The sequence below is a fragment of the Nipponia nippon genome, unplaced genomic scaffold (assembly GCF_047370975.1).
Source record: "Nipponia nippon isolate SJK-2023a ecotype South Korea unplaced genomic scaffold, ASM4737097v1 scaffold_5, whole genome shotgun sequence".
NCBI lineage: Eukaryota > Metazoa > Chordata > Aves > Pelecaniformes > Threskiornithidae > Nipponia > Nipponia nippon.
This window is the reverse complement of record NW_028262369.1, coordinates 12718957-12740951: the sequence shown is the minus strand read 5'-3', so window position 1 is coordinate 12740951 and position 21995 is coordinate 12718957. Positions and strand designations below refer to the sequence as shown.

At 59.4% G+C, this 21995-nt stretch overlaps 2 protein-coding genes across 9 annotated transcripts in view; one reads left to right on the top strand and one right to left on the bottom strand.

Annotated features, from left to right (window-relative positions):
- The window catches only part of MAFK (MAF bZIP transcription factor K), a 15007-nt gene extending 6446 nt beyond the window's left edge, over window positions 1-8561 (bottom strand). For 4 of the 5 annotated variants that reach the window (XR_015699346.1, XR_015699348.1, XR_015699347.1 and 1 more), the window contains exons 1-2: window positions 8508-8561; window positions 244-323 (exon numbers count right to left, since the gene is read on the bottom strand). Coding sequence is in view for 1 of the 5 variants with exons in the window: in XM_087734864.1 (XP_087590990.1) it covers window positions 244-279 (36 nt within the window). In the remaining 4 variants the exon portion in view is untranslated. Of the gene's footprint in view, window positions 1-243; window positions 324-2438; window positions 2458-8507 lie in introns of those variants that run through there. The other variant, XM_087734864.1, reaches the window with a different exon arrangement.
- LOC148052041 (lysosomal alpha-glucosidase-like) lies at window positions 4557-21995 on the top strand. 4 transcript variants are annotated; one of them, XM_087734859.1, is made up of 21 exons: window positions 4557-6801; window positions 12319-12856; window positions 13065-13210; window positions 14176-14341; window positions 14542-14739; window positions 14852-14948; window positions 15993-16112; window positions 16353-16471; window positions 16539-16670; window positions 17452-17562; window positions 18411-18524; window positions 18700-18784; window positions 19147-19264; window positions 19627-19760; window positions 19882-20033; window positions 20240-20388; window positions 20479-20620; window positions 20820-20918; window positions 21045-21209; window positions 21290-21436; window positions 21679-21995. In XM_087734859.1, exons 2-21 carry the CDS (start codon window positions 12329-12331, stop codon window positions 21739-21741), a joined length of 2985 nt encoding a protein of 994 aa, XP_087590985.1. In that variant the 5' UTR covers window positions 4557-6801; window positions 12319-12328; the 3' UTR covers window positions 21742-21995. The 4 variants fall into 4 exon arrangements, with proteins under 4 accessions (XP_087590985.1, XP_087590984.1, XP_087590983.1 ...); XM_087734858.1 differs by lacking the exon at window positions 4557-6801 and adding an exon at window positions 11033-11133; XM_087734857.1 differs by lacking the exon at window positions 4557-6801 and adding an exon at window positions 11067-11137.

Here is a 21995-nt window from a genome sequence, read left to right as displayed (position 1 = left end):
CTCTTGGATAGTAACTGGGATACTCCAGCCTCCACGCCATCCCAGAGGCTTTAGACTTCTTTCTGGGTATCGCCAGCATTCTTCTACCCTAACCTTTCCTGTAGATAATGGGAAATTGTATCGGCACCCATTTGTCTCTCAGAATGAAAAAGAACAGCCATGTATGACCGACGTCACACGGAGCGTGGTTCTACACCAGCCTCCCCTGCCACCCAGCATCACCCACTCGGCCTTCTTTCCTACCTTTAATGCCTTGTTCGGTTTGGGATTAGTCGTCATAACCTGAGCACAGTCTTCCGGACAAAACTGCTCAGAAATTGCAACTGGAAAAACAAAACAAGATTTTCAGGTTACTATCATCTCAGAGATGAAGGTAGGAAGAAGATACCCAACACACAGTCCAAACCCCCAACTCAACCACCATTAAAGGAAATAACCACACAGTTGTTTAAAACACTGGGGTAGATTCAGAGATCAGTTTACCCCATTCAGATACAAGAAAGAGAAATTTGTGTTGATAAGTGCATTGCTTTTTAATGCTAAAGACCTCATATTTTGCTATTAACTATGCTCAGATTAAGCAATGAAGACAGGGCAGGGAGGGGGGAAAGGACAGCAGCTCCTGCCTGTAAACAACAGTTACACTAACCGCCCACCATATACCGCCTTGCCATACGCTGCCCCTTCTCGAGGGGAGGGCAGACTGCGGCCTCCCAGGCCCAGTCACTTGCTCACCTCCCTCCGGAGGAATCCCAGACACTCAGAATGGCCTATTAGGGACTGAATTAAGAGTTACCTCCGCTCATAAAAGGCACTGAAAAGCCACAAGACAACAACTCCCTTCATTCTTATTTTGATTATTATTAACCCAGCTCGAAATTGAATCAGCAACCCAGAAAGAAGCTGCCTGGTTTGTAACCTGCTTTCAGTGCCGTCCCCACCCAAAGGAGACGCTACCAGAAAACCCAAACAACAGAAACAAAAGCCCCCCGATAACAAAGCAAGGCAGGAGTTCGCCTCTCCCAACACACCAAGACTGTTTCTTCCCAGTCCTCTTGGCCTCAGGCTGCGAGAGCTGACCTGCCTGATATTTCTGGTGACGTGGAGGCATGTCCACCGACAGAGAGACCATCCCCTGCTGAGATGCTGCCCTTCACTCTCACCTTAGCCAGCGGCTACACCTCTTCGATCAGTGCCTTGTGGAAAATCCACCTGCCCGCACCTCCACCCAAAACCTTCACCCCGCGGTGACGGCAGCACGGCGGTCCATTGGGTACCTACCGCGAGAGAGGCAACCGCAGCCGTGCCACCATCACAGCCTCTGCCTATCGCTCCCCCAGCGGGGAGGGCGCGAGGTGCCAGTCCCCCCCTCCCCGACGCACGGCGGCAGGCGGCTTCGAGGGCTGCACACCCAGCGGCACCGCAGAGCGCACAGCCTGTCTGGCGGGAGTCCTCTCTCTCTTCGCCCCCCTCTCCAGCCCAGCCCAAACCCTCCCCATTTCCACGTCTGCATCGTGTCACACATCCTAATCATTCATGAAAAATCCAGCCGAAGCATCCCAAGCATGATTCCCTTCTGATAGTTGCCATGGTGACCTTGGGAAAGTAGCCAACCCGGAGACAGTCACCATGGAAACAGAGAAGCCCAAAAGCAATAATGACTTCAGGTCATGTCTGTGCAAAGACATCACGAGGTCGTCGGAGAGTAAACAAACTCATTCATATCTGCAAACAGGGGGTGGCGGGATGCGGAGGGGCACAAAGGTGGGGTGCGGGGACCAGCGGGAGCTGTGTGGGTGAAGGTGCTGGCTCAGCTCGCGCTGCTGTCACTTGAATTTTATCGGTCGAGACACCTCATCGTCACACGGCTTACGTAAAAATCAAGATGAAGAGCCGGGGGGCAGGGGAGAATAATCCTATAAGTGCAAAGATGCAAGATACTATCCTAGATATTAGGGAGTGTATTTAAGCGCCTCCTCTATTTTTAAGCAGGAGACAGCACAGCTCTCCATGTCTGGAGGAGGGACAAGGACAGCCGCACAGCGCACAAGCCAAGATGCTCCGTGATGAATGGACCACTCACAGCAACTGGTGTGCGCTGTGTTCTCTAGAGCATCACCGAGTCCTTCCCTCCTCTCCTCCGGCACCGAACCCCACCCCGGGCACACCTCCAGCAGCCCCTGCCTCACCGAGGCCGCTGAAGCGAGCTGGGCACGGGGCAGGGGAGCGAGTCCCAGCCCCCAGCAGCCACCTCTGAGGGCTGGGGATGTGCCCGACCTCTGGCTGCTGCCACACTGCGTGTTTCGCACGAGGGCTGACTGCAGGCAGGCAGGCGGGCAGGATCTCCTGCGAGCACAGGCGCCTCTTCAGACCCCAGCGCTGCCCTTTCGCCGTCCATCGCTTCCCCTCCGCACCGGGCGTTCACCGCCCACCCCTACCTCCAGGCCAGAGGCGCAGACGTAGGCGTTAGCACAGAGGAGGAAGGAAAGAGCTCCTCGTCTCGGCCAAACGGTCCCAGCGAGTTGAGGAGAGCAGAGGCGCTGCCAGTGCGTAAAGGAAACGTCCGGCAGCCCCCTCCCTGCAGACGCACAGCGCCGCGGGCCGCGCAGGCAGTTGGTGCCATAGTTATGCAGTGAGTCACCAGCTGTTTACAGAGTTTGAGAGCTCACATTCCCACAGCATCAGAAACTCTTCCTTCCCTCGGCATCCCCCCCCTCCCTCGCCGCCCCCATCCCTACAAGGAAAGGGGCACGCTGCCGTCCCGCTGGCGGCACTCCGCGCTGCTAAAACCGGAAAAGGAAAGTCAAAACGGAGAGGGAGGCCGACGACAGACCCGTCACACCCACCGATTACACAAAAACCCTTTTGATCCTCACCCAGAGCGTCTTCAAAGCACTTTCTACGCCAGCCGATGGAAAAACTGAACAGGGCCGCCTGGCTGCACGGAGATGGAAAGAAATGTAAAATAGCGTGGAAAACAAGAGCCGAGGGGTGAGGTTGCCTCCAGCGGGGGTCGGCGCGCGGGCTGGCCTGCCAGCCCAAGCAATGCTCCGCTCCACGTGACAAAACCCCTTACGGTCACCTGTTGCTCTGTGTTGCCAAAGTGACATCTCCTTACCCTGCACATCCCTCGCCGGACAGCACAGACGTCTTCACGCTCGGTACGGGGTCTTGTGCTGCGTGCCCGTCTCCCCCTGCACACCAAAGCACCCTAGATGGGCCAGCATCCCTCCAAGATGGGCTGGGATCCATCCTATTGCACCAGGGGCGGTGTGCCAAAGCTGCTGCTGGCACAGAGATGAGCAAGGCGGTTCAGGGCACCATCAGGAATCGCGGCACCAGGCCGTCTTCAAACAAGGGTGGGAGATGGGGGCTTGCCCTGACTCTAAGAGCAGGATTTGGTAGTGCAAGTAGAAACACTCAGACAAGCTCGAGTCTCACACTCAGACACGAGTGCAAGCATGAGTCTTATCTCTGCACTAGATGAACCCACAGGTGTGGTCTGGGCTGCGCTCGAAACCGATACAACACCACTCACAACCCTCATCAACAGTCCTCCAGGGCCTTGGGCTCTGTCTTCATCTTCCCACCTACAAAATCCTTCCCATCAGGACTATTTGGGACTATTCAGCTACCAACAACAAGCAACTAAAATCAGCACAGCATCTCCCACAGTTAGAAGGCAAAGCCCCATGACAAAAATCATAAACCATCCCGCAAACATGCCATATCCAGCAGCATTCCCTAAACATGCCACACAGGGGTCTTCTGGGACCCTGCCTGCGATTTGATTACTAGAACCCTTTTAGTCTTTACCCTATTCCTGCCCTTCTTTTCTTAATTGCATTTGCTGCATCACGTCTAAAATTAGGAGCTCAGCTTTTTGGAACAAGGACTGCATTACATCTCTGTTCTGTAAGCAGTACGACACACTTTGAACGCTACATAAATAAAGCGGCGAGTAGTAATACACCAACTGTAAGGGGCAAAGGCTTTTCCAGCGCAACTCCGCACTTGTATTTAAAGCAAGTGTTTTGACTGTGGGTTACATAAAGAGCCCTTGTAATCCTGCAATAAAGTTACCCATTGACAGCCTTGCCAACACCCTCTCCCTCTCTCAGATGACTCCTATGCCTCTTGCGGCATCATCCCAAAAACACGGAGGTCTCCAGCTGACATCCCAAGCCTGATGGTCTCAGCTTGGACCGTCTAGGGATCCCCAGTTCCTTTGCTCTGAAACGGGAAGACAGCAAAAAGCCTGACTCGGGCAAAGGTAGGACAGAGCTTTCCACACAAGGCTTGCAATTAAGAAAACATGCCAGAATGAGACTTCAGACTTTCCACGCTACGGGGTTTTCAAAGCGCATTACGCATTAAGGAATTACTATAAAGTCACTGCTGACACCTGACAACTGCGGATGAACTCAAATTTTAAAACTCTTTCTACGCTGAAAGACAAACCCTGGCCAGAACATGAGTGCCTGGCAGACAGCCCTGCTGGTGTTTAGCTTCCATCCTCAGACACATACAGCAAACTGCGAACATGCAACTCTCACCTTCAGCCAGGCCAGCGATGACTTCCAGAGGGCAGAAAAACAGCGTAAGGTTCAAGCAGCAATGGGGACCTCTGCCATCACGTCTCAATTCAGCACCGACAGTCACGCAGGGAATACTCTACTCATTCCCAAATGCGGTAATTGAATTCCCAGGCAGCCGTTTTAGTAAAGTTACCCAAATTTCTCACTTATCCACAAGTTATTCCCAGCTCCAGAGCGCTAGCCAAACAGATGTGCCTACCAAGGATAACATGAGAGCTGACAGGTGAAGGGAACTACAGATGCTTAAGTCTTCGTCGCTGTGCCTCTGCCGCTCGGAGGCACGACACGGATTCCCAGCACATTGCAGCATGGTAGGCAGAGCACCATCCCTCTCCCCATCATTCAAAAAGCCATTCTCCTGCTCTGGCAATCTTCACACATCCTGTAAGGCAGACTGACGCTTGTCACTCATTTGTAATGAGAGCAGGGAGGGACGGGCTGATGGTGTGAATCAGAGAGTAGAAGCATATGCGAGGCAATATATTTGACATGAAGAGAGAGAAGACACAAGGAGGGGGTGAGTCACTGTTTACTGTTCTAGAGGAGCTCCACGCAGCCCTCGCCCAGCTGGCCAGCTTTCCATTTCCCTTATGGATCGGAACCAGCATCCAGCAGCAAAGGGGAGATTCAGGAACCTTCAGAGCACATTTGAGAGCTGCCAGGACACGGTTCTCTGAGGCGCTCTCTGGGGAAGCCTGGACATGGATCAAACAGTCTTCAGTGGTGTGGTAAACAACCTAGTCAGATGCTGCAGAGAGCCTGTGGTTAGGAGCAGAGGATACAGAGTACCAGGAAGGTACACACTTGTCTGTCACCTCAGAAAATTCATGGAGGAGGTGGCTGAAGGGGAAAGGTATGCAGCAGACAGCCCTGGTACTGACAGGCATACAGCACTTTTTCCATCACGCGCTTATAAAACGCAGTGACAGAGCTACACCAGAATTATGCCTCAGCATCACTAGCCCAGAGACGCATCTCCCCCAGACAGCCAAGCTGAGCCACCGAGCAACAAATAACTTGCTTGGATGCACAGACAGATCCTGGGGCAGAGCTGGGATTCCTAACTTCACTGCTCCTGACTCCACATGCCAGCCACCGAGTCGGACATCTTCACCAACTGCTAATAACGGAACATAACGGCATCGCTATTCGGGGTCCTGCAATATCGCAAAGCAGTGGGATTCGCTACGCAACCCGTCCCTCTGCTCGGGAGCTTAGCAACAGGGTAATCGCTCTCATTACTGACTTTCCCCCCTCAGTTCTTGTGTTGATGGTCACAGAGCGCTGCATTGCTTTGTGCTTGTTTCATGCTTGGAAGACTCTCTGCCTGAGTTTGAAGATAGCCTGAAACAATAGCTCAGACAGGAGTAGAAACTGCCTGTTCATCTCTACAGGGTGCTGAGCCTGAAACTTCCTGATAATTGAAAGTGCTAGCGCTGCTCAAGTATTTCACAGCTGGATGTTTACAAAAATGATCAGTGAGCAAGCTTATCCCACAAACCCCGACTGCCGCGGGGGCCAGCGCTCCCAGCTGTCCTTTCTTCGCTTCCCAAACATCTCACACAGCTAGAGATTTTCAATACCAAGTTCTGCGGCGCATTCCACGCCATTAATCATCTTCCAATGTTGATGGAAATAAGAGTGTATCAAGCTGATCTGTATTTTTCCCTTTCAGGAGGCACACAGCGGTACTGAACTCCTTGCCGCAACAGATTGCCAAGACGGGCGACGGCGCAGAAATGAGATAAAACATGACAAAGCACACTGTCCTTGACAGGCAAGGGGGGGGGAGCTAACAAATTTCTGCCTCTGGTTCAGAAACACTTGCGAAGCAGGGTACAAGCCTGGCGTAATATAGCCGGGAACATCTAACACGGCTCAGGTACAAAGCCCTGACAAGCTCAGAGCCTGCAGAGGTGGGCAGGGCGTCCTGACGGTGAGAGTCACCGCACGGCCCAATCTTGCGGCAATCGCCCCGCTGCTGCCGGACCGCCGTCCAGCACCTCTGCCGGGTCTGAGCGGAGTTAACTCCGGTGCCGCGCAGTCCTGCGCGCTGCCATTGGGCAACCGCGGCGTCCATCACCTCTAGGAAGTGACTGCACGAGGAAGGCTTCTCCACAGGCAGCGCGGCATACACACGGAAGGAGAGGGGGGAAAAAGCGGAGGAACGCGTGCCCGTTTCATCAGTGAGAAAAATCACAAGGTAAATTCATTTGCTGCTAAAACCCCCGACAGCACCGTGGCGCAACGTGCCGGGCTAGGGCGCAGGGCTGCGCTTCTCGACGGACAGAGCTTATAAAGACTGAAAGTTCAAGAAAGAGGCGTGCAGCTTTCCGGGGAAACACTTTCCTCTTACCGGCTCCCCCCGCCCCCGCAGCCCCCGCTCAGCTCTAGGGCTGTGCCGGCGAAGGAGGGGGCAGCCAGGTGACAGTGAAAATGGAGGCCTTTCCCTTTTCTGTAACAACTTTGCCCAAAGGGGGCTCGTTCCTAATTTGAGACCTCATGGCCTGCTTTCGGCAGAATCTGTGAAATAAATCCCCCACGGAGCAGCCCACGAGGGAGGGGAGCAGGCGCTCAGCCTGAGGAAGAGGAGGAGGAAGGAGGCCTTTCTCAAACAGACCCTGACACACTGTGAGAGTTCAGAGATCTCAGTTCCCCTCGCTGGTGGCCTGGATGTTTCCCCAGCTTATGCCACTGCCTTCACTGGGAGCTCGTTAGAGGTTCCCCCACCCACCCCATTTCTGACTAAATCCCCAAACCACCCCGCGCCCACCAGACAGTCACGCGGCAGCGCCCGCTCCCCGAATGTCACCGTCCCCTTTCCTCCCACCGGCACGTCCTCGCCAGGCCACGGAGCACCCCGTTTTCCGGGCTTGCCTCCCCCTCACACACATCCCTCCCCACAGGCTCCGGGACCAGCCCCAACACCCCACGCGCCTCTCCCCCCTCAACCCACAGAGAAGCCGTGCTCGGGGGAGATAAGCCCCCCGCAGCCCTGACCTCCCCAGCCCACCCGAGGGGGAGCCGCCAGCCCGGCCGGCGTTTCCCACCGGCGGCTGCTGCTCCCGCCCGATAACGCGGGGCGGAGAGCGGCTCACCGAGGCCGCCACCACGCCCGGCCGCCGCCGCACGCCGCTGCCACGCTGCCGGGCACCGGCTGCGCCCCGGCTCCCTCCGTACTATAAAAGCAGCTATTTTTAGACGGCGGAGCGCGCGGCGTCACAACAGGTTTCCTCACATGTATTTTAAGAACCATTCAAAGGCAGAGGCAGGCTGCGCGCTCACCCTTGGGGGGGGGAATAAAAATAATAACGAGAGAGGAAAGCATCACCCGGGCGCAGACCCGCCGTCCCCTCCCGAGGGGTCCCCGGGGCTGCGGGGGGAGCCGCCGGCCCCGATCGGCGGGCGGCTGAGCGCCGCGCCGGGTTCGAGGCGGCGGGGAAGGTGTGACCGCCGGTCCGCGGGGCCCGCCGAGCCCCCGCCCCGGCTCCCCCGGGGCGGCCGTGCCGCGGGGCCGCCCGGCAGGCTGGGGCAGGGCAGGCTGGGGCTGGGGCAGGGGCAGCGCCGCCCGGGCCCCGGGCCCCCGGCCCCCCACTCCCCGCGCTGCCGCCACCGCCCCGCCGGGCCCCACGTGCGCGGCGCGCCGCCCGGCCCGGCCCGGCCCGGTGCGAGGGGCGGCGGCACCACGTGCCCGGCGCGGTGGTGACTCAGCACTTTTACCTCAGCCGCCCCGCCCGCCCAGCGCCCGACCGGACCCGACCGGACCCGACCGGACCGCACCGAGCCGCCTCCCTCCCCTCCCCCGCCCCGCACCCCAAACCGGCGGCAGCGCGCGGCCGCCGCCCCCCCCCCCCCGCCCCAACTCCGAGCCCCCCGCCCCCGCCCCGCCGCGCCCGGGCGGCTCCTCACCTGCGTGCCGGCGGGAGCGCGCGCGCGCGCCCGGGGCGGGGGCGGCGGCGGGGGCGGCGGCGGCGGGGGGGGTGGCGGGGGCGGCGGCGGGGGCGCTGCGCGGCTCCCTCCCTCCCTGCCAGCGAGTCCCGCGGACAACAACAAGCGCGGGGCGGCCCCCTCCCCCCCGCCGCGCCGCCGACCAACCAGCGCCCCCGCCGCTTCCGGCATGGCGCGTCACGCCGCGCGTCACCCCCGCCCGGCCCCGCCCCGACGGCGGCGCTTCACCGCTCCTCGGCCACGCCCGCGCGGTTCATTCATGGGGAAGGGCGCGGGGAGGGGGGCGGGGCGTCGCCCGCCGTCACGTAGCCGCCCCTCCGCGCCCCCCGCCCCGCACCGCGGCGTGCAGCGCCGAGCACCGCGCCCCGGCCCTCCGCTCCCCACCGCCGGGCTCTCCCCGGCTCCCTGCGGGCCCCGCTGCCCCGGACCGGCCCCGACGGAGGGGGCGCGACGCGGCCGTGGGGTTGTGCACCCCCGCGGGTGGGTGGGTTTGCAGTGGGCCGCGGCAGGCGGCAGCGAGGGAACGTGTCCCGGACACCGTGAGGCTCTCGGGGGTGATGGGAGGCGATTTTGGTCCCCGGGCTCCATGGGGTGGACACTGGCGGGCCTCGCCCTCCTCCGCCGGGCGCCGGAGCAGCCTTCGCCCCGGCGCCGCCGGCTCCCAGAGCCCCCCCCGAGCGCTGCCGCAGGGCCAGATCCTGCCCCAGGGCCAGATCCTGCGCCCAGTCCTAGCTCTTTGCTTGTGCAATTGCGAGAGCTGCTAACACAACACCCCGACCCCAAGGGCGTCAGCGGCGTTTCGGACCCCGGGAGCATCCAACAATGATGAAAACGCATCCAAAAAATGCAGTAACACAGGTGGTTGACCAAACCCAACTGCCTCCATCAAAGCAGGGCTCCCTTTGATTTTTTTGTGTTCGTAACTATATTAGAAAGTCTATGTCGGCCCCATGCAATTTGTGCTTTCCAGCCTCAGGGCCAAATATCCTCCTTGGAGCAGACCGTAGTTGGCCATAGTTGAGGCTTTGAGTAAGATCCCGTCTTTTGCTTCTCCCTTTGCACAACATGAGCTGCAAAACACAGGGAGCCCCACGCCTGGCACAGCCCCACGGGTCTGCGTGGCCAGAGCGAGCCCTGGCTGAAGCAGGGTTTGGGCAGACGCACCACCCTGCTGTAAAGAAACCCCTGTTTTTAATTGGAACTGAGCTAATGAGGTTGGTTAAAGCTCCCAGGCGATGGCACAAAGCTGGCGCCTGGTGTGACTGCAACAGCGTTGGCCTTCACCTCTCCCAGATTTTCAGACTCTCGTTGAAAACTTGCCCTGGGCACTGGGACGGGATGAGCTCAGGGTTGGAGGGCAGATTTCACGCATCCCTGTGGTCCCTGCTGATGCCTCTGAGGTTTGTCTCCAAATCTCCTTTACAGCCATGGAGGGTTCTGGTGGCTCAGAAAGCCAAGACAAGCAAGGAGAAGGGTGATGGTGCTGGGAGCCTTGGGGCCACCGATGTCCCTAGCATGGCCACCTGCCCCACTGCCTTCTCCAGGTGGTAATAACCAGGCCAGAGCTGTCCTGCATCATTCAAGACTTCTCCCTGAGACATCTATGAGATGGTGGTCACCAAGGGCAGGAGGGATGGGCTGGCCGCATTCTGGGTGGGGGGTCTCACCCTCCATGGTGACAGCCCCATGCATGGGGGTCACCAGAATGGAGGTGTTTTCCCCTGTCTTTGCGACGACATGGGTTCAATGGATCACATATGGCATGGGGGATTGTGTCGCTTGAAATTCTGATTCTGGGTGAATCATCCTGTTCACAACAGCTCTTACTTTTTGTTTTCATTCCCTGGGGAAAGCAACTCTGCTCCAAAGGTCTGTTGTCCTTTGCTGCTGACCTTTAGACTGCAGTAGCCTTCGATACTAAACAACAAGCAGCTCTCCAGTCCCCCAAGAATGGGAAAGTCTGGGCAGGGAGCGTGCAATTGTATACACTTGTTAACCAGATGAACAGGAGTGCATGGGAGAAAGGACTTCTGCTGAAAACCTGGATGGAAAAAGGGCTTTGTTTTGGGAAGTGTGGGGTTTTGTGGGTCTAGCCCACCCACTATGTGCTCAAAACACACCCGGCATCACGATTCCCTGAAGCCTCGGTGCAGGATTCAGCACAGGCACCTCTTTCATGTCGCTTTGGGTAAAGTGCTCTTACCCCTAAAAGGAGGGTAGAAGCATTAATACACTGAGTTTTAAGCCCCTGCGTGCATCCAGGCTGGGGAAAATCTAAAAAATCGCTAATCTCCCGTATTCTCCACCTCGGGGCTTTCGAACAGCACTGAGTGTAGATACATATATGTAAAAAATAAAATACAAAGCACACAGACCAGAGGAGCGAGCGGCTGAGAAGTCGCCGGCGAGGCGTGTGTGAGGCGCTGCTACTAGAGAGGAGCGGTAGGAGCCGGGCGTCTTGTAGGGTTTTTACGGTGGAGCAGGCAGCGCTGCAGCGGCTGGGAGCCCTGCCTGCCCGCTGCCTGCTGCCTGCTGCCTGCTGCCTGCTGCCTGCTGCCCGCAGCCACAATGTCAAGAGGAGACACGTGTATGTAAGCGCCTGGCATGGCCGGAGCGGGGCCCAGGCGGGCCGGGCAGGGGGGGTCCCGGGGTGCGATGCCTCCCGGTGCCGGGCTGGGACCCCCCCGCCCCGCCGATGCCACCGCTGCGGCGTGACATCGCGGGGCGGCCTGGCATGAGCATGGGGGCATGGGCTGGTGGCATGCCGAGGTCCCCGGGGTTCGCATGCCGGGGGCGGCGGGTGGGTGCTGCCGCCCCCCCGGTGCCACCCACGCGTGGGGAAGCGACCGGCGATTGCGTAAGGCTGAGGCGCTGCGTGGGGCAGGCACTGCCGCTCACGGGTGGCTTCGGAGCCAGGCCCCGGCAGGTTGAGCCATTTTGGTGCCGGAGCCGGGGGCAGGGCTGCCGGGGAATAAAATCTGCTTTTGGGGGAGAGCCTTTTTGCTGAGCTTTTGCAGATTGCAGGGTGGAGGCGAGCAGGGTCTGAGTGCCTATGGCTTGGGCAGGAGGTGGCAAGAAGAAAGTTGTGTCTCTTATTTAAGGTGCTGAGATTGCTCCCTGCACTCAGCAGGAGCGTGGGGGTCTCCTTCACTTACGGTCCGGAAGATGTTTGCCTGCAAGGTTGTTAAAATCAGATTTTATCAGTGGGAGGCAAAGACTGACAGCATATTCCCTGCCATCCCTCGCCCAGCCCTCCCCGGGGCTAAAATCTCTGACTCAGGGCTTTGGGCGCTGGCAGAGGATGCTCAGGAGCGGAGCGGAGGATGCTCGGGAGCACCTTGGAGCCGCGGTTCCCAGCATCTGCTCTGATGGGCAGAAGGAGCTCGGTTTTGCTTGCAGCTTCCAGAAACATTGAAGCCCATAAATTCAGACCAGGGAAAAACTCCTTGAGGGGCCACTCTGCCACCCCCTGAGAGCAGGTGGGGGTCAGGCAGATGGCGCTTTGTCCCTTGGGGCTACCAGAGAGTCGTGTGGCAGAGCCTCTCCACACTCCAGCAGGGTCAGGACCACCTGACCCTGGCAAAGCCATCCTTTGCCGAGTTTGCCGTGTGCATCTTAGCTGACATCATGGTGCAAGGTGCCGAGGCGGGCAGAGGGGGTCGGGCTCTGCCTGAAGCGCGGGTGTCGGGAGTGGGGAAGCCATCCTCAAGGCTTGGGTGAGCTCTCCCCCTCCAACTCCTTCACACCTGCCTCCCTCTCCCACTCGCTCCAGCACCAGGGCAATGAAGTCGTACCAGAAGCTGACGACGGCGGTGCCGCAGCCAGCGGCATGCCGGGTGGAGGAGGAAGGGGCCGCCCCAACACCCGCCGGCCGCGGGAAGCTGGCCCCGTGGTGGGTGGGCAGCGGTCTGTTGGTGGCCGCTGTGCTGCTGAGCACCATCACCGTCTGGGTGCTGCGGCAAGTATCAGGGGGCTGGCCCGGACCCGCACTGCCCCCCAAATGTCTCCTGGTACCTGAAAGCCACCGCTTTGACTGCTACCCGGAGCGGCGTGTGGTGGTGACCCAGGAGCTCTGCGAAAGCCGGGGATGCTGCTTCATTGAAAGCCCCCCACCAGCAGGGGGAAAGCGGGGGGTGCCCTGGTGCTTCTACCCCCCCGACTTCCCCAGCTACACCCTGGAGAGCCTCAACCAGACAGCGCTGGGCATGGCGGGGCTGCTGGTGCGGAGGGAGAAGACCTATTACCCCCGGGACATTGAGATATTGAGGCTGGACGTGGAGTTTGAGACAGACACGCGGCTGCACATCAAGGTGAGCTCCCCCCTGGCTGCTCTCTAGAGCTTGTGACCTCACATCTGCACCCCTGCACCCTCCATCCCATAGGTGACCATCCTCTGCTCAGACCGAGTCTGGAAGTTACCATGCTCCAGGCATGGCTGTATGTGGCCTCAATAAGCATCTCCAACCCTTTGCCCTCTTGCTTTGCTAGTCTTTAAAGTGCATTTTCTCTCTTTTGCAGATAAGGGATGCAGCCAACCCGCGGTATGAAGTTCCCCTCGAGGTTCCCCAGGCAATGAAGAGAGCAGAAAACCCCATCTACAGCCTGGACTTCTCCTGGGACCCCTTTGGGGTGCTGTTGCGGCGCAGGGCAACAGGGACGGTGCTGTAAGAACCCACGTCTTCCGCGTCCCGCAGCGGGTGGGGGAAAGCTCATCCCACTCTAGGCAGGCCCCAGCACGCTTCCCGGTGATTTTTCCTTAGGGAAAACCACACCGCGGGATTTCCAGCCAATAATTACTCTTCATCTTTCTAGCAGTGCTCACATGGGGATGCAGCAGCACGTGGCTTCCCAGCCCCATGGGCTGGCCATGTGCTTGCTGTGGCCGTGGCAGGGCTGGGTGGGATCAGCACCTCTCCAAAAACCTCCCAGTGCCCTAATTCCTTGTGAGGTCCTACAGCAGCCAAACATTGTGCAGGTCCCCGACATGTCACCAATAAGGGACCTGGTGGCTTGGGGAAAGGGCCACTGAAGGATTGTGGCTTTGCCTGTTTCACCCTGCTTTTGGGTTTCCCTGGCTGTCCAAGCTATAGGGACACCCACAGCTCCAAATTTTTTGTGGAAAAGGACTGCGGGTGGCTTTGCTGCACTACTCTCTGTCACCTCCATGGCTTTGCCCACAATAAGCCGTTGGTGAGCACCGATGGCTGGTCGATGTATGGCCAGGGTGTTTTGAGATCCCATCCTTTCCTCCTCCTTCCCGTTTACTAGTGCCTGTGGTCCATACTTTACTTGGGAGCTGCTTATCAGCAACGACAGGCTGAGAAACCCCACCACTGCATTGCCTCGGTGGTTAATAATAACCTGGGTGGAAACCTACGGTGTCAAAGGCAAGGCTGCGCCGCGCTGGGTCAGGCTACTTCAGGCTTGGGCTGTGCCTCAATCCAGCCAGACCCAAATTTGCCACTTGGGCCAAGGTGTTGGGCCTGGATACAGGGTGGGACATATGTTGCCATGCTGGCCTTTGGGATGCTTTGAGAGGGGAGGAGTCAGTTGTTGGTGGGAAAATGGATCCAGATGGATCCTAGCATCCCCTCTTGACTCTCTGTCTCCCTCGGTGTCACCCCGCCAGGCTCAACACCACCGTGGCCCCCTTGATCTTCACTGACCAGTTTCTCCAGATAGCCACATCGCTCCCATCCAGGTTCCTCTACGGGCTGGGGGAGCACCGTGGCACCCTCCTACACAGCCTGGACTGGAGCACTCTCACGCTGTGGGCACGCGACGTCTCTCCCACGGTACCATCTCCCCTCTCCCCATGGGGGTGCAAGCGGCGAGGATGGGAGTACCGCTCTCCAGTGCATTGGACAAGCCCTGGGAAAACATGGCAGGGGGGTGGGCAGCAGCACTGGAGAGGCAGGGGGTGGTCGAGGCCAACGGGCAGATATGTGTTGTGGAGGATTTCAGAGCAGTTGCAAAATGCTCTTGACACTCCAAGGGCCCCCGATGTTTTCCGCTCCATCCTGCCACTCGTGCAACAGGTTGTAGTGAGGCAGGAGGTTTCCTCCTTGCCCAGCCTGTCTCGGTAGCAGCCCCTGAGCTGCGAGGAAGAAGCAGCCTCCCATCATCTTCAGCACCAGCTCTGAAACCATCCTCATCCCTCTCCTTGTCCTCCACGGTGGATGGCAGATGCCTGGTGAGGTGATGGCAGCAGATGCAACTTGGGGCCATTTATTCACCCCTGGTGACGCGGGGCTCTCCCGCTTTGCCCGGGATCTGCTCTCTCACCCGGCACCTCCTCTTTGCAGGAATCATTCAACCTCTACGGCGCTCACCCCTTCTACCTGCTGATGGAGGAGGGCGGAGATGCTCATGGGGTTTTTCTCCTCAACAGCAACGCGATGGGTAGGTGTCCCAGGGGACCCCAGCTGGCTTGTCCCTGGAGGATGACCCAGCAGGTGGGGACAGATGGGAGCTGCCAGAGCGGCCAGTTCGGGAACTTGGGGTGAGAGGAAGCCGTAAACGGGAAAGATGTGGTTTGATGGCTCCGTTATTGAGCGTGGCCATCTGTTTCCTGGCTACGGTGAGGCTCTTTAGCAACTGCCGAGCAGTTTAACCACACGTCCAGCTGCTGAGTTGCCATCAGAAAAGCAAGTCCCTCGCGCGTGGGTCCATGCCTGTTCCCTCTCCGCCTGAAACAGCCTTGCCCCCAGGCCCGGTGGCATGGCGCGGCTGGGGCACAGCCGGAGATGCCGTCTGCCACCCACGCTCTTCCCAGCTGTGCTCTGCCGGCTGCGCCATGGGATCCACCTGTGTATGCCAGCTGATAACGCAGCAGCTCCCACGGGTTCCTGCTGTGTCGTGGACAGCACAGGCAACCACCCATCCCTCCCAGCAGCCGCTGCTTGCAGCCAGCTGGGCTGGTGCTGCGCACACCAGGGCTTTCATAGCTCCAGCTGTGCTCGGCTTTATTGCAGCGATGCTTCTGAGGAGGAGCTCGCAGGAGATGCAACCACCTGAGCTGAGGTTCGAGGGCTCGTTCGTGGGAAAAGTTCTTCCCAGGAAAGCCCTTGCTCCCACATGTTTGCTTGTACAAGTAGCTCTCAATTCACTTAGGAGGGGATTTGAGGGGAGGACGTGAAGGAAAGCCCTGCATGTGCTTGGTCTTTAAGTGGAAGCCAGGAGAACGGTGCAGCTTTGGGCTTAAAGAGCAAATTTTTAAGATGGTGAGCTTTCTTCCTGTGTAAACCAGTGATCTCCCTGGGCTGCAATGATTTAAGTCTCCAGACACCCATTTAGCATCCACTGAGCGCAAGGCAGGGATTTCTCCATTCCTCTGCTGGAGACTGAGTGTTGCCTGTGGTGCTGCCTGGTCCCTGCTGTAGCGGTCGGGGTCTGGGGGTTGCTCCCTAATTCTCACTGTCTTTTTCTCTTCCCCCTCCTGCAAAGAGGTGGCCCTGCAGCCTGCTCCAGGCCTGACCTGGAGGACCATCGGAGGGGTGCTGGATTTTTACATCTTCCTGGGGCCTGATCCCAACATGGTCATCCAGCAGTACCAGCAGGTGATAGGTAAGTGCTTGCACCCTGACATGGCCATCTGCGGGCACCTTCCCTGCACCCACATCCCTGTCTCACCCCAGCTTCACCACCATCCCCGGCCCTCCCGGCTGGGAAGGGATCAGCAGTCTCCAGCCATCCCATCACCAGCCCTCCCGGCACGTCAGGTGTCAGTGGTCACCTCCTTTCGCCCTTCTTCCCTTCCCCTCCTATCCTTTTGAGATGCTCCGTGCTCCTGCTCTCTCACTGCAGGTTTCCCGGCCATGCCACCCCTCTGGGCGCTTGGCTTCCACCTCTGCCGCTGGGGCTATGGATCCAGCAATGAGACCTGGCAGACCGTGAGAGCCATGAGGAACTACCAGATCCCCCAGGTAACCCCCAGACCCGTGGAGGTGGGGTCCGGACTCTGTCACCCATCCCTAAGCCTCTCTCCCACAGGATGCACAGTGGAATGACATCGATTACATGGACGGGTACCGGGACTTCACCTTCGATCCCCAGAAGTTCGCCTCCCTCCCCTCGCTGGTGGAAGACCTCCACAAACACGGGCAGCGCTACGTTATGATTTTGGTACTCCCCTTCCTCTCCCCCTGCGCTGTCTTTGCTGCAGAGCTGGGATGCAAGGCAGAGGCGTAAGGGATGCTCGCAGTCCCAGCTGATTGTCCCCAGCCCTGGGGATTTTTATCTGAGGTCGGTCCCCAGTGCTGGGCAGGCAGCTGTAAATTGCCACTGGAAATCCCCCTAATGCAGGGACAGCAGAGACACAGGCCAGGTTCTCGTGCTGTGCTCCTGTCTGCTGAGGGACTACAAGGATGCCGCTGTCCCCTGTGGGCGGAAGAATGGAGGAACTGTTGGTCAGGCAGTTTAACTCATGGGTGCTTGGCTCGGGTGCCCCCACATCCCCATGAGTGCTGGGATCTCGTCACCCAACTATGATCTACTTTTTTCCCTCCGTGAGGAAAGGGGGTGCAGGTTGTGCTTGCTGGGGGCAGTGGCGACCAGGGGGTCCTGGGGAGGGAAAGGTCAGGTTCCCTCCCTGTTGAAGTCCCCGCTGTAGCCCAAGCCTGGCCGTGACCCAACGTTTCTTGCATAAGCATGAGATTTCTTATATTTGTCCCCCCCTCCCCAAAACGCTCTAACGGGTCCTGGGGACTTGCAGAAGTGGCATTTTAGAAAACATGCCTGGAAGTGTTGAAGCAAGTTTCTGTTCCCCTTGGGGGGAAACAGCCGCCGTGTGTGGGCTCTGGCTGACCCTGTCTGGGTCGTCATCTTCTCTGAATCACACAGGCCTGGCAGGGGGAAGGGGCCATGGTCTGCCTGGAAAGGCACTAACCCTCTGCTCCATCCCCAGGATCCCGGCATCAGCAGCACCAGCCCTCACGGCTCCTACTGGCCTTTTGATGAAGGCTTGAGACGGGGCTTGTTCCTAAACACCACCCAAGGGCAGCCGCTCATCGGGCAGGTGAGGCGCTCCTGGGGGAAATCCCAGCCCCGCAGGGTTGTGCAATAGCACGGATGGGATTTCATCCCTCACGCTGGAGGGAAAGCCAAGCAGCCAAGGGACCTCTCTGGGATGATTGCCAGAGCCTGGCTCAGCCCTCAGCCTCATGTGTCACCTCCCAGCGTCTCCACCAGCCCCAGGAGCCAGCCCCTACCCTGGCGGAGGCACCCGTGGAAGTCATATGAGCTTAATGGGGTCGGCGGTGTTGCTTGAGGCCAGTCATCTGATTTCTCTCCCTTCCCGTTTCTGGGGTGAGGGGATATTGTCCGCGATGGACACGCGCTTCCGAATCTGCTCTGCAGTGGTTCCCTCCCAGTTTGTCCCCCCCCTTTCCCAACCATTTGCTCCCACTGGCCCTCCCTTGCCATCTACAAGGAGGGGGCTTTTAACATAGCCTGAAAACATGGGGAAAAATTAATCGGCCAAAATTCCTGGAGTGAGGCAAAGCACGGAGAAATCATGGCTCTTCCCTGATATGCCCTGGCCTGGGTGGTGTCAGGGTTTGTGCAAGCAGAGGCAAAGCAGCTGCTCCATAAGCCACTGCTGCCTGCTTGTCCCTGTGCCCCTCGCCCGGCTGCGGGGGTGTCCCCAGCACCCTGAGGTTCCCGGGTACCACAGAGGCAGGAGGGATGCTGCATGTGCAGCATCCAGGACTCGAAGCAGTCAGCCCAGGGTTATCTTCTGTTTTATTGCCTGTTTCAAACCCTGGTCCTTTGACATACTCACAGCCCCCTGACACCCCGTCCAGCACAGCAGCCCCCCATGAGCTGCCTGCCTGCTGAACCCACAGTTTTGTGGTCTCTCCGCAGGTCTGGCCTGGCCTCACAGCCTTTGCAGACTTCTCCAACCCGGACACGCACCAGTGGTGGCTGGAGAACCTGCAGCGTTTCCATGCCCATGTGCCCTTCGATGGCCTCTGGATTGTAAGTCCCTCCTTGCCCTTGGGTCGCTCCCTGCTGGCAGTTTGGCTCGCGCCTGGTGCATGTCTCTTGCTGGTCCCAGCAGGATCGTCTGTCCCTCAAATGCAGCTTTTCCAGGTCTATCCACTAATCCACAAAACCTCCTCCTTGAAAATGCTCCGCAATTTTTTTTCCTTAGGACATGAATGAGCCATCCAACTTCATGGATGGGTCTGAACATGGCTGCCCCCCAGGAGAGCTTGACAGCCCACCATACACCCCGGGTAAGGAAGGAGGTGAAATACAAGGCTGGGTTGCTAGGTACCACATGCTTTGAGATTGCTGGCAGCCAAGTGCTATGGGAGAAAACCATTTTTAAGAGACATCCTGTCTTCATTTTACACCCTGAACGTCTCCATCCCTATTTGTGTGTGCCGGTATCCGTGCCCAAGCCTTGCACGCATGTCAGGGCCATGTCAGGGTGCAGGATGGGACCATCTGCATGACCTTTCAGCACTGGGTTGGCAGGAATGGCTGGCTTCTGTGTGCGGGAGGGCTGGCCCAGAGCCAGCAAGCTTGGGGGGGGGTCCATGTCCCCTGCGCCCCTCCACCACTGTGTGCCAACGGGGGCTCTCCCTCCTGGCAGCTGTGCTGGGCGATTCCCTCTCTGCAAAGACGGTGTGTGCCTCAGCAAAGCAGAAAGCCTCGGTGCACTACAACCTCCACAACCTCTACGGGCTGATGGAAGCCAGAGCCACGGCGAGGTACCCGAGCATCCTGCTTCCCGCCAGCCTGGGGATGGGATGGGACAAAATCCTGCTGATCAGGCCTGTGTAGGAAAAGGACAAGGATTTGAGTGCCCAACCCAAAGAGGAGATGCTCTGGCTGCTCACAGCCTCTAGGATGGGAATAACCCAGCAGAGGAGGGGAGCCAGCACTGCTCCGGGAGGGATGGGTGGATGAGGCCGGTCCTGGCACTGAGCCTTCCCTGTACCTCTTGGGCTGACTCTCTGGCACTGCAGGGCTGTGGGGGGGCCGGACCTCTCCCTCCACTTTTGAGGGATAAGGTGAACTCCTGGTGGGCTGCTCTCACCTCCTGCCCCTGGCTCTCCCCATTGCCTTCCAGCGCATTGATCCAGATCCGGGGGAAGCGCCCCTTCGTCATCTCCCGCTCCACCTTCCCCAGCCAGGGCCGGTATTCAGGGCACTGGCTGGGCGACAATCGGAGCCAGTGGAAGGACATGTATTACTCCATCCCAGGTGGGTGGCACGGGCTGCACACAGACCCCCCCTACCAGCACCCCCAGCTCCATCGAGCTTTCTGCTTGTTCAGAGACATCTCCAAAACTCCCTGCACCCTGCTGACCGTCCCTGCCCTCAGGGCTGCTGAGCTTCAGCCTCTTCGGCATCCCGCTGGTTGGGGCGGACATCTGCGGCTTCTCCGGCAGCACCTCAGAGGAGCTGTGCACCCGCTGGATGCAGCTCGGCGCCTTCTACCCCTTCGCCCGCAACCACAACACCCAGAACGAGAAGGTCGAGGGCAGCGTGCCCAGTGGGAGGCTTCCCAGGGGTGGGGTGTGGGATATAGGATGAGGGATGCGGGATGAGGGTTGCGGGATGAGGGTTGCGGGATGAGGGTTGCAGGATGTGGGATGCGGAATGCAGGATGCAGGAGGGCAAGGGCAGTGGGGATGCCCAGCATGAATGGGGCAGCCACTGACTCCCCATGTCTCCCCCAGGCCCAGGACCCGACGGTGTTCAGCCCTGCAGCAAGGACGGCCATGAAGAACGTGCTGCTGACTCGCTACTCCCTCCTGCCCTTCCTCTACACCCTGTTCCACCGTGCCCACCTGCAAGGGGACACCGTTGCCCGGCCCTTGTTCTTTGAGTAAGAGCATCCCCGCCGGGAGCTGAGGAGATGCTTAGGCTGGATCATGGAGAAGCGGCTGATCCAAGCGGCGTCTCCATCCCACCACAGGTTCCCCCGGGATGTGGCCACCTTGGGGCTGGACAGGCAGTTCCTGTGGGGCCGGAGCCTGCTGGTGACGCCGGTGCTGGAGCCCGGGGTGGACTCAGTCACAGGCTACGTCCCTCGAGGCGTGTGGTACGACTTCTACACGGTGAGGAGCACCACGGCACTCAGCTGGGGGCCAGATGGTCCCCACTCAACCATTTTGGGTCTGTGGGTGGGAAGCTGCAGCTGAGTCCAGCAAGCCCCGATGGAGGAAGGAGTGGAGATGGCTGCTCCCCACACCCATGCCCGAGCCCACCGCCATGTCCCTGACACCCTCACACCCATATCTCTCACTGCCTGCCCAGGGCTCCTCGGTGAACAGCAGCGGGGAGATGCTGAAGATGTTGGCCCCCCTGGAACACCTCAACCTGCATGTCCGGGAGGGTGCCATCCTGCCCACCCAGGTGAGTGCCCACCCATCACCTCCCCGGGGGCTGTCCACAGTGTGTGTGTCCCCACCAGCACCTCTGCTCCCAGATCCCCATCCTGGGTGCTCACAGCTCTGCAGCACCCATGTCTTTGAACCCCAGAAACCGGGGACCACCAGCGAGGCGACCCGAGGGAACCCCCTGCACCTCATTGTGGCCTTGTCCTCGAGTGGCACCGCCTGGGGGGACCTCTTCTGGGACGACGGCGAGAGCCTGGACACCTTCAAGCGGGGCAGCTACTCCTACCTGGTGTTCAATGTCACGCAGGTGGGACAGGGTGGGGAGGGGAGGAGTGGGGGGTCCTGTGGCACCTGGCCACCTTGAGCTCATGCCATCCCCTCCTGCAGAACATCTTCACCTCCACCGTCCTCCACACCAGCACCGAGGCCACCGAGGTCACCATTGGCACACTGAGCATCTTTGGGGTGCGGGAGCCGCCCAGCAAGGTCCTCCTGAATGGCCAGGAGAAGCCCTTCTCCTACCTGGACAACCAGGTATGGCCCCATCTTGGGGTGCCCTGTCCTGGGTGTCCCCATCCTGGGGGTCTCCATCCCTCCTCCCCCAGCCCTTGTCACAGGGTTGGTGGCCGAGGAGGTGGGTGAGGACTCTGGGGTGGCTCTCCTGCCATGTCGGGGTTCAGGGGGAGTGCAGCTTAGCCCAGCTGGCTAGGGGAAAGGATGCTCTGCATCCCTCCCTGCTGAGGCTGTACCCCAAAATGTCTCCTCTCCTCCCGCAGGTTCTCACTGTGAGCGACCTTGGCCTCAGTCTCAACCAGGGCTTCTCCCTGCGGTGGCTGTGAGCGGGGGGCCGCGGGGTCACCCCCCCTCACCAAGACCACCCGTCCAGGAGATGCTTGATGCTCCAGCCCTTGAGGCCGGGATGCCGCCATGCAGGAGGCAGTGGGGACCGTCACCTGCTGCCGTGCAGCCCCCCTCCAGCACGGCTGGGGACGGGGGGCGTGGGGGCTTGGCCGCCGGGTGCCCGCGGGGTGGGCGGTGTGGGTCAAGGTGTGGGCGCCCGCGGTCCCCGCTGCAATAAAGGAGGCGGAGAGCT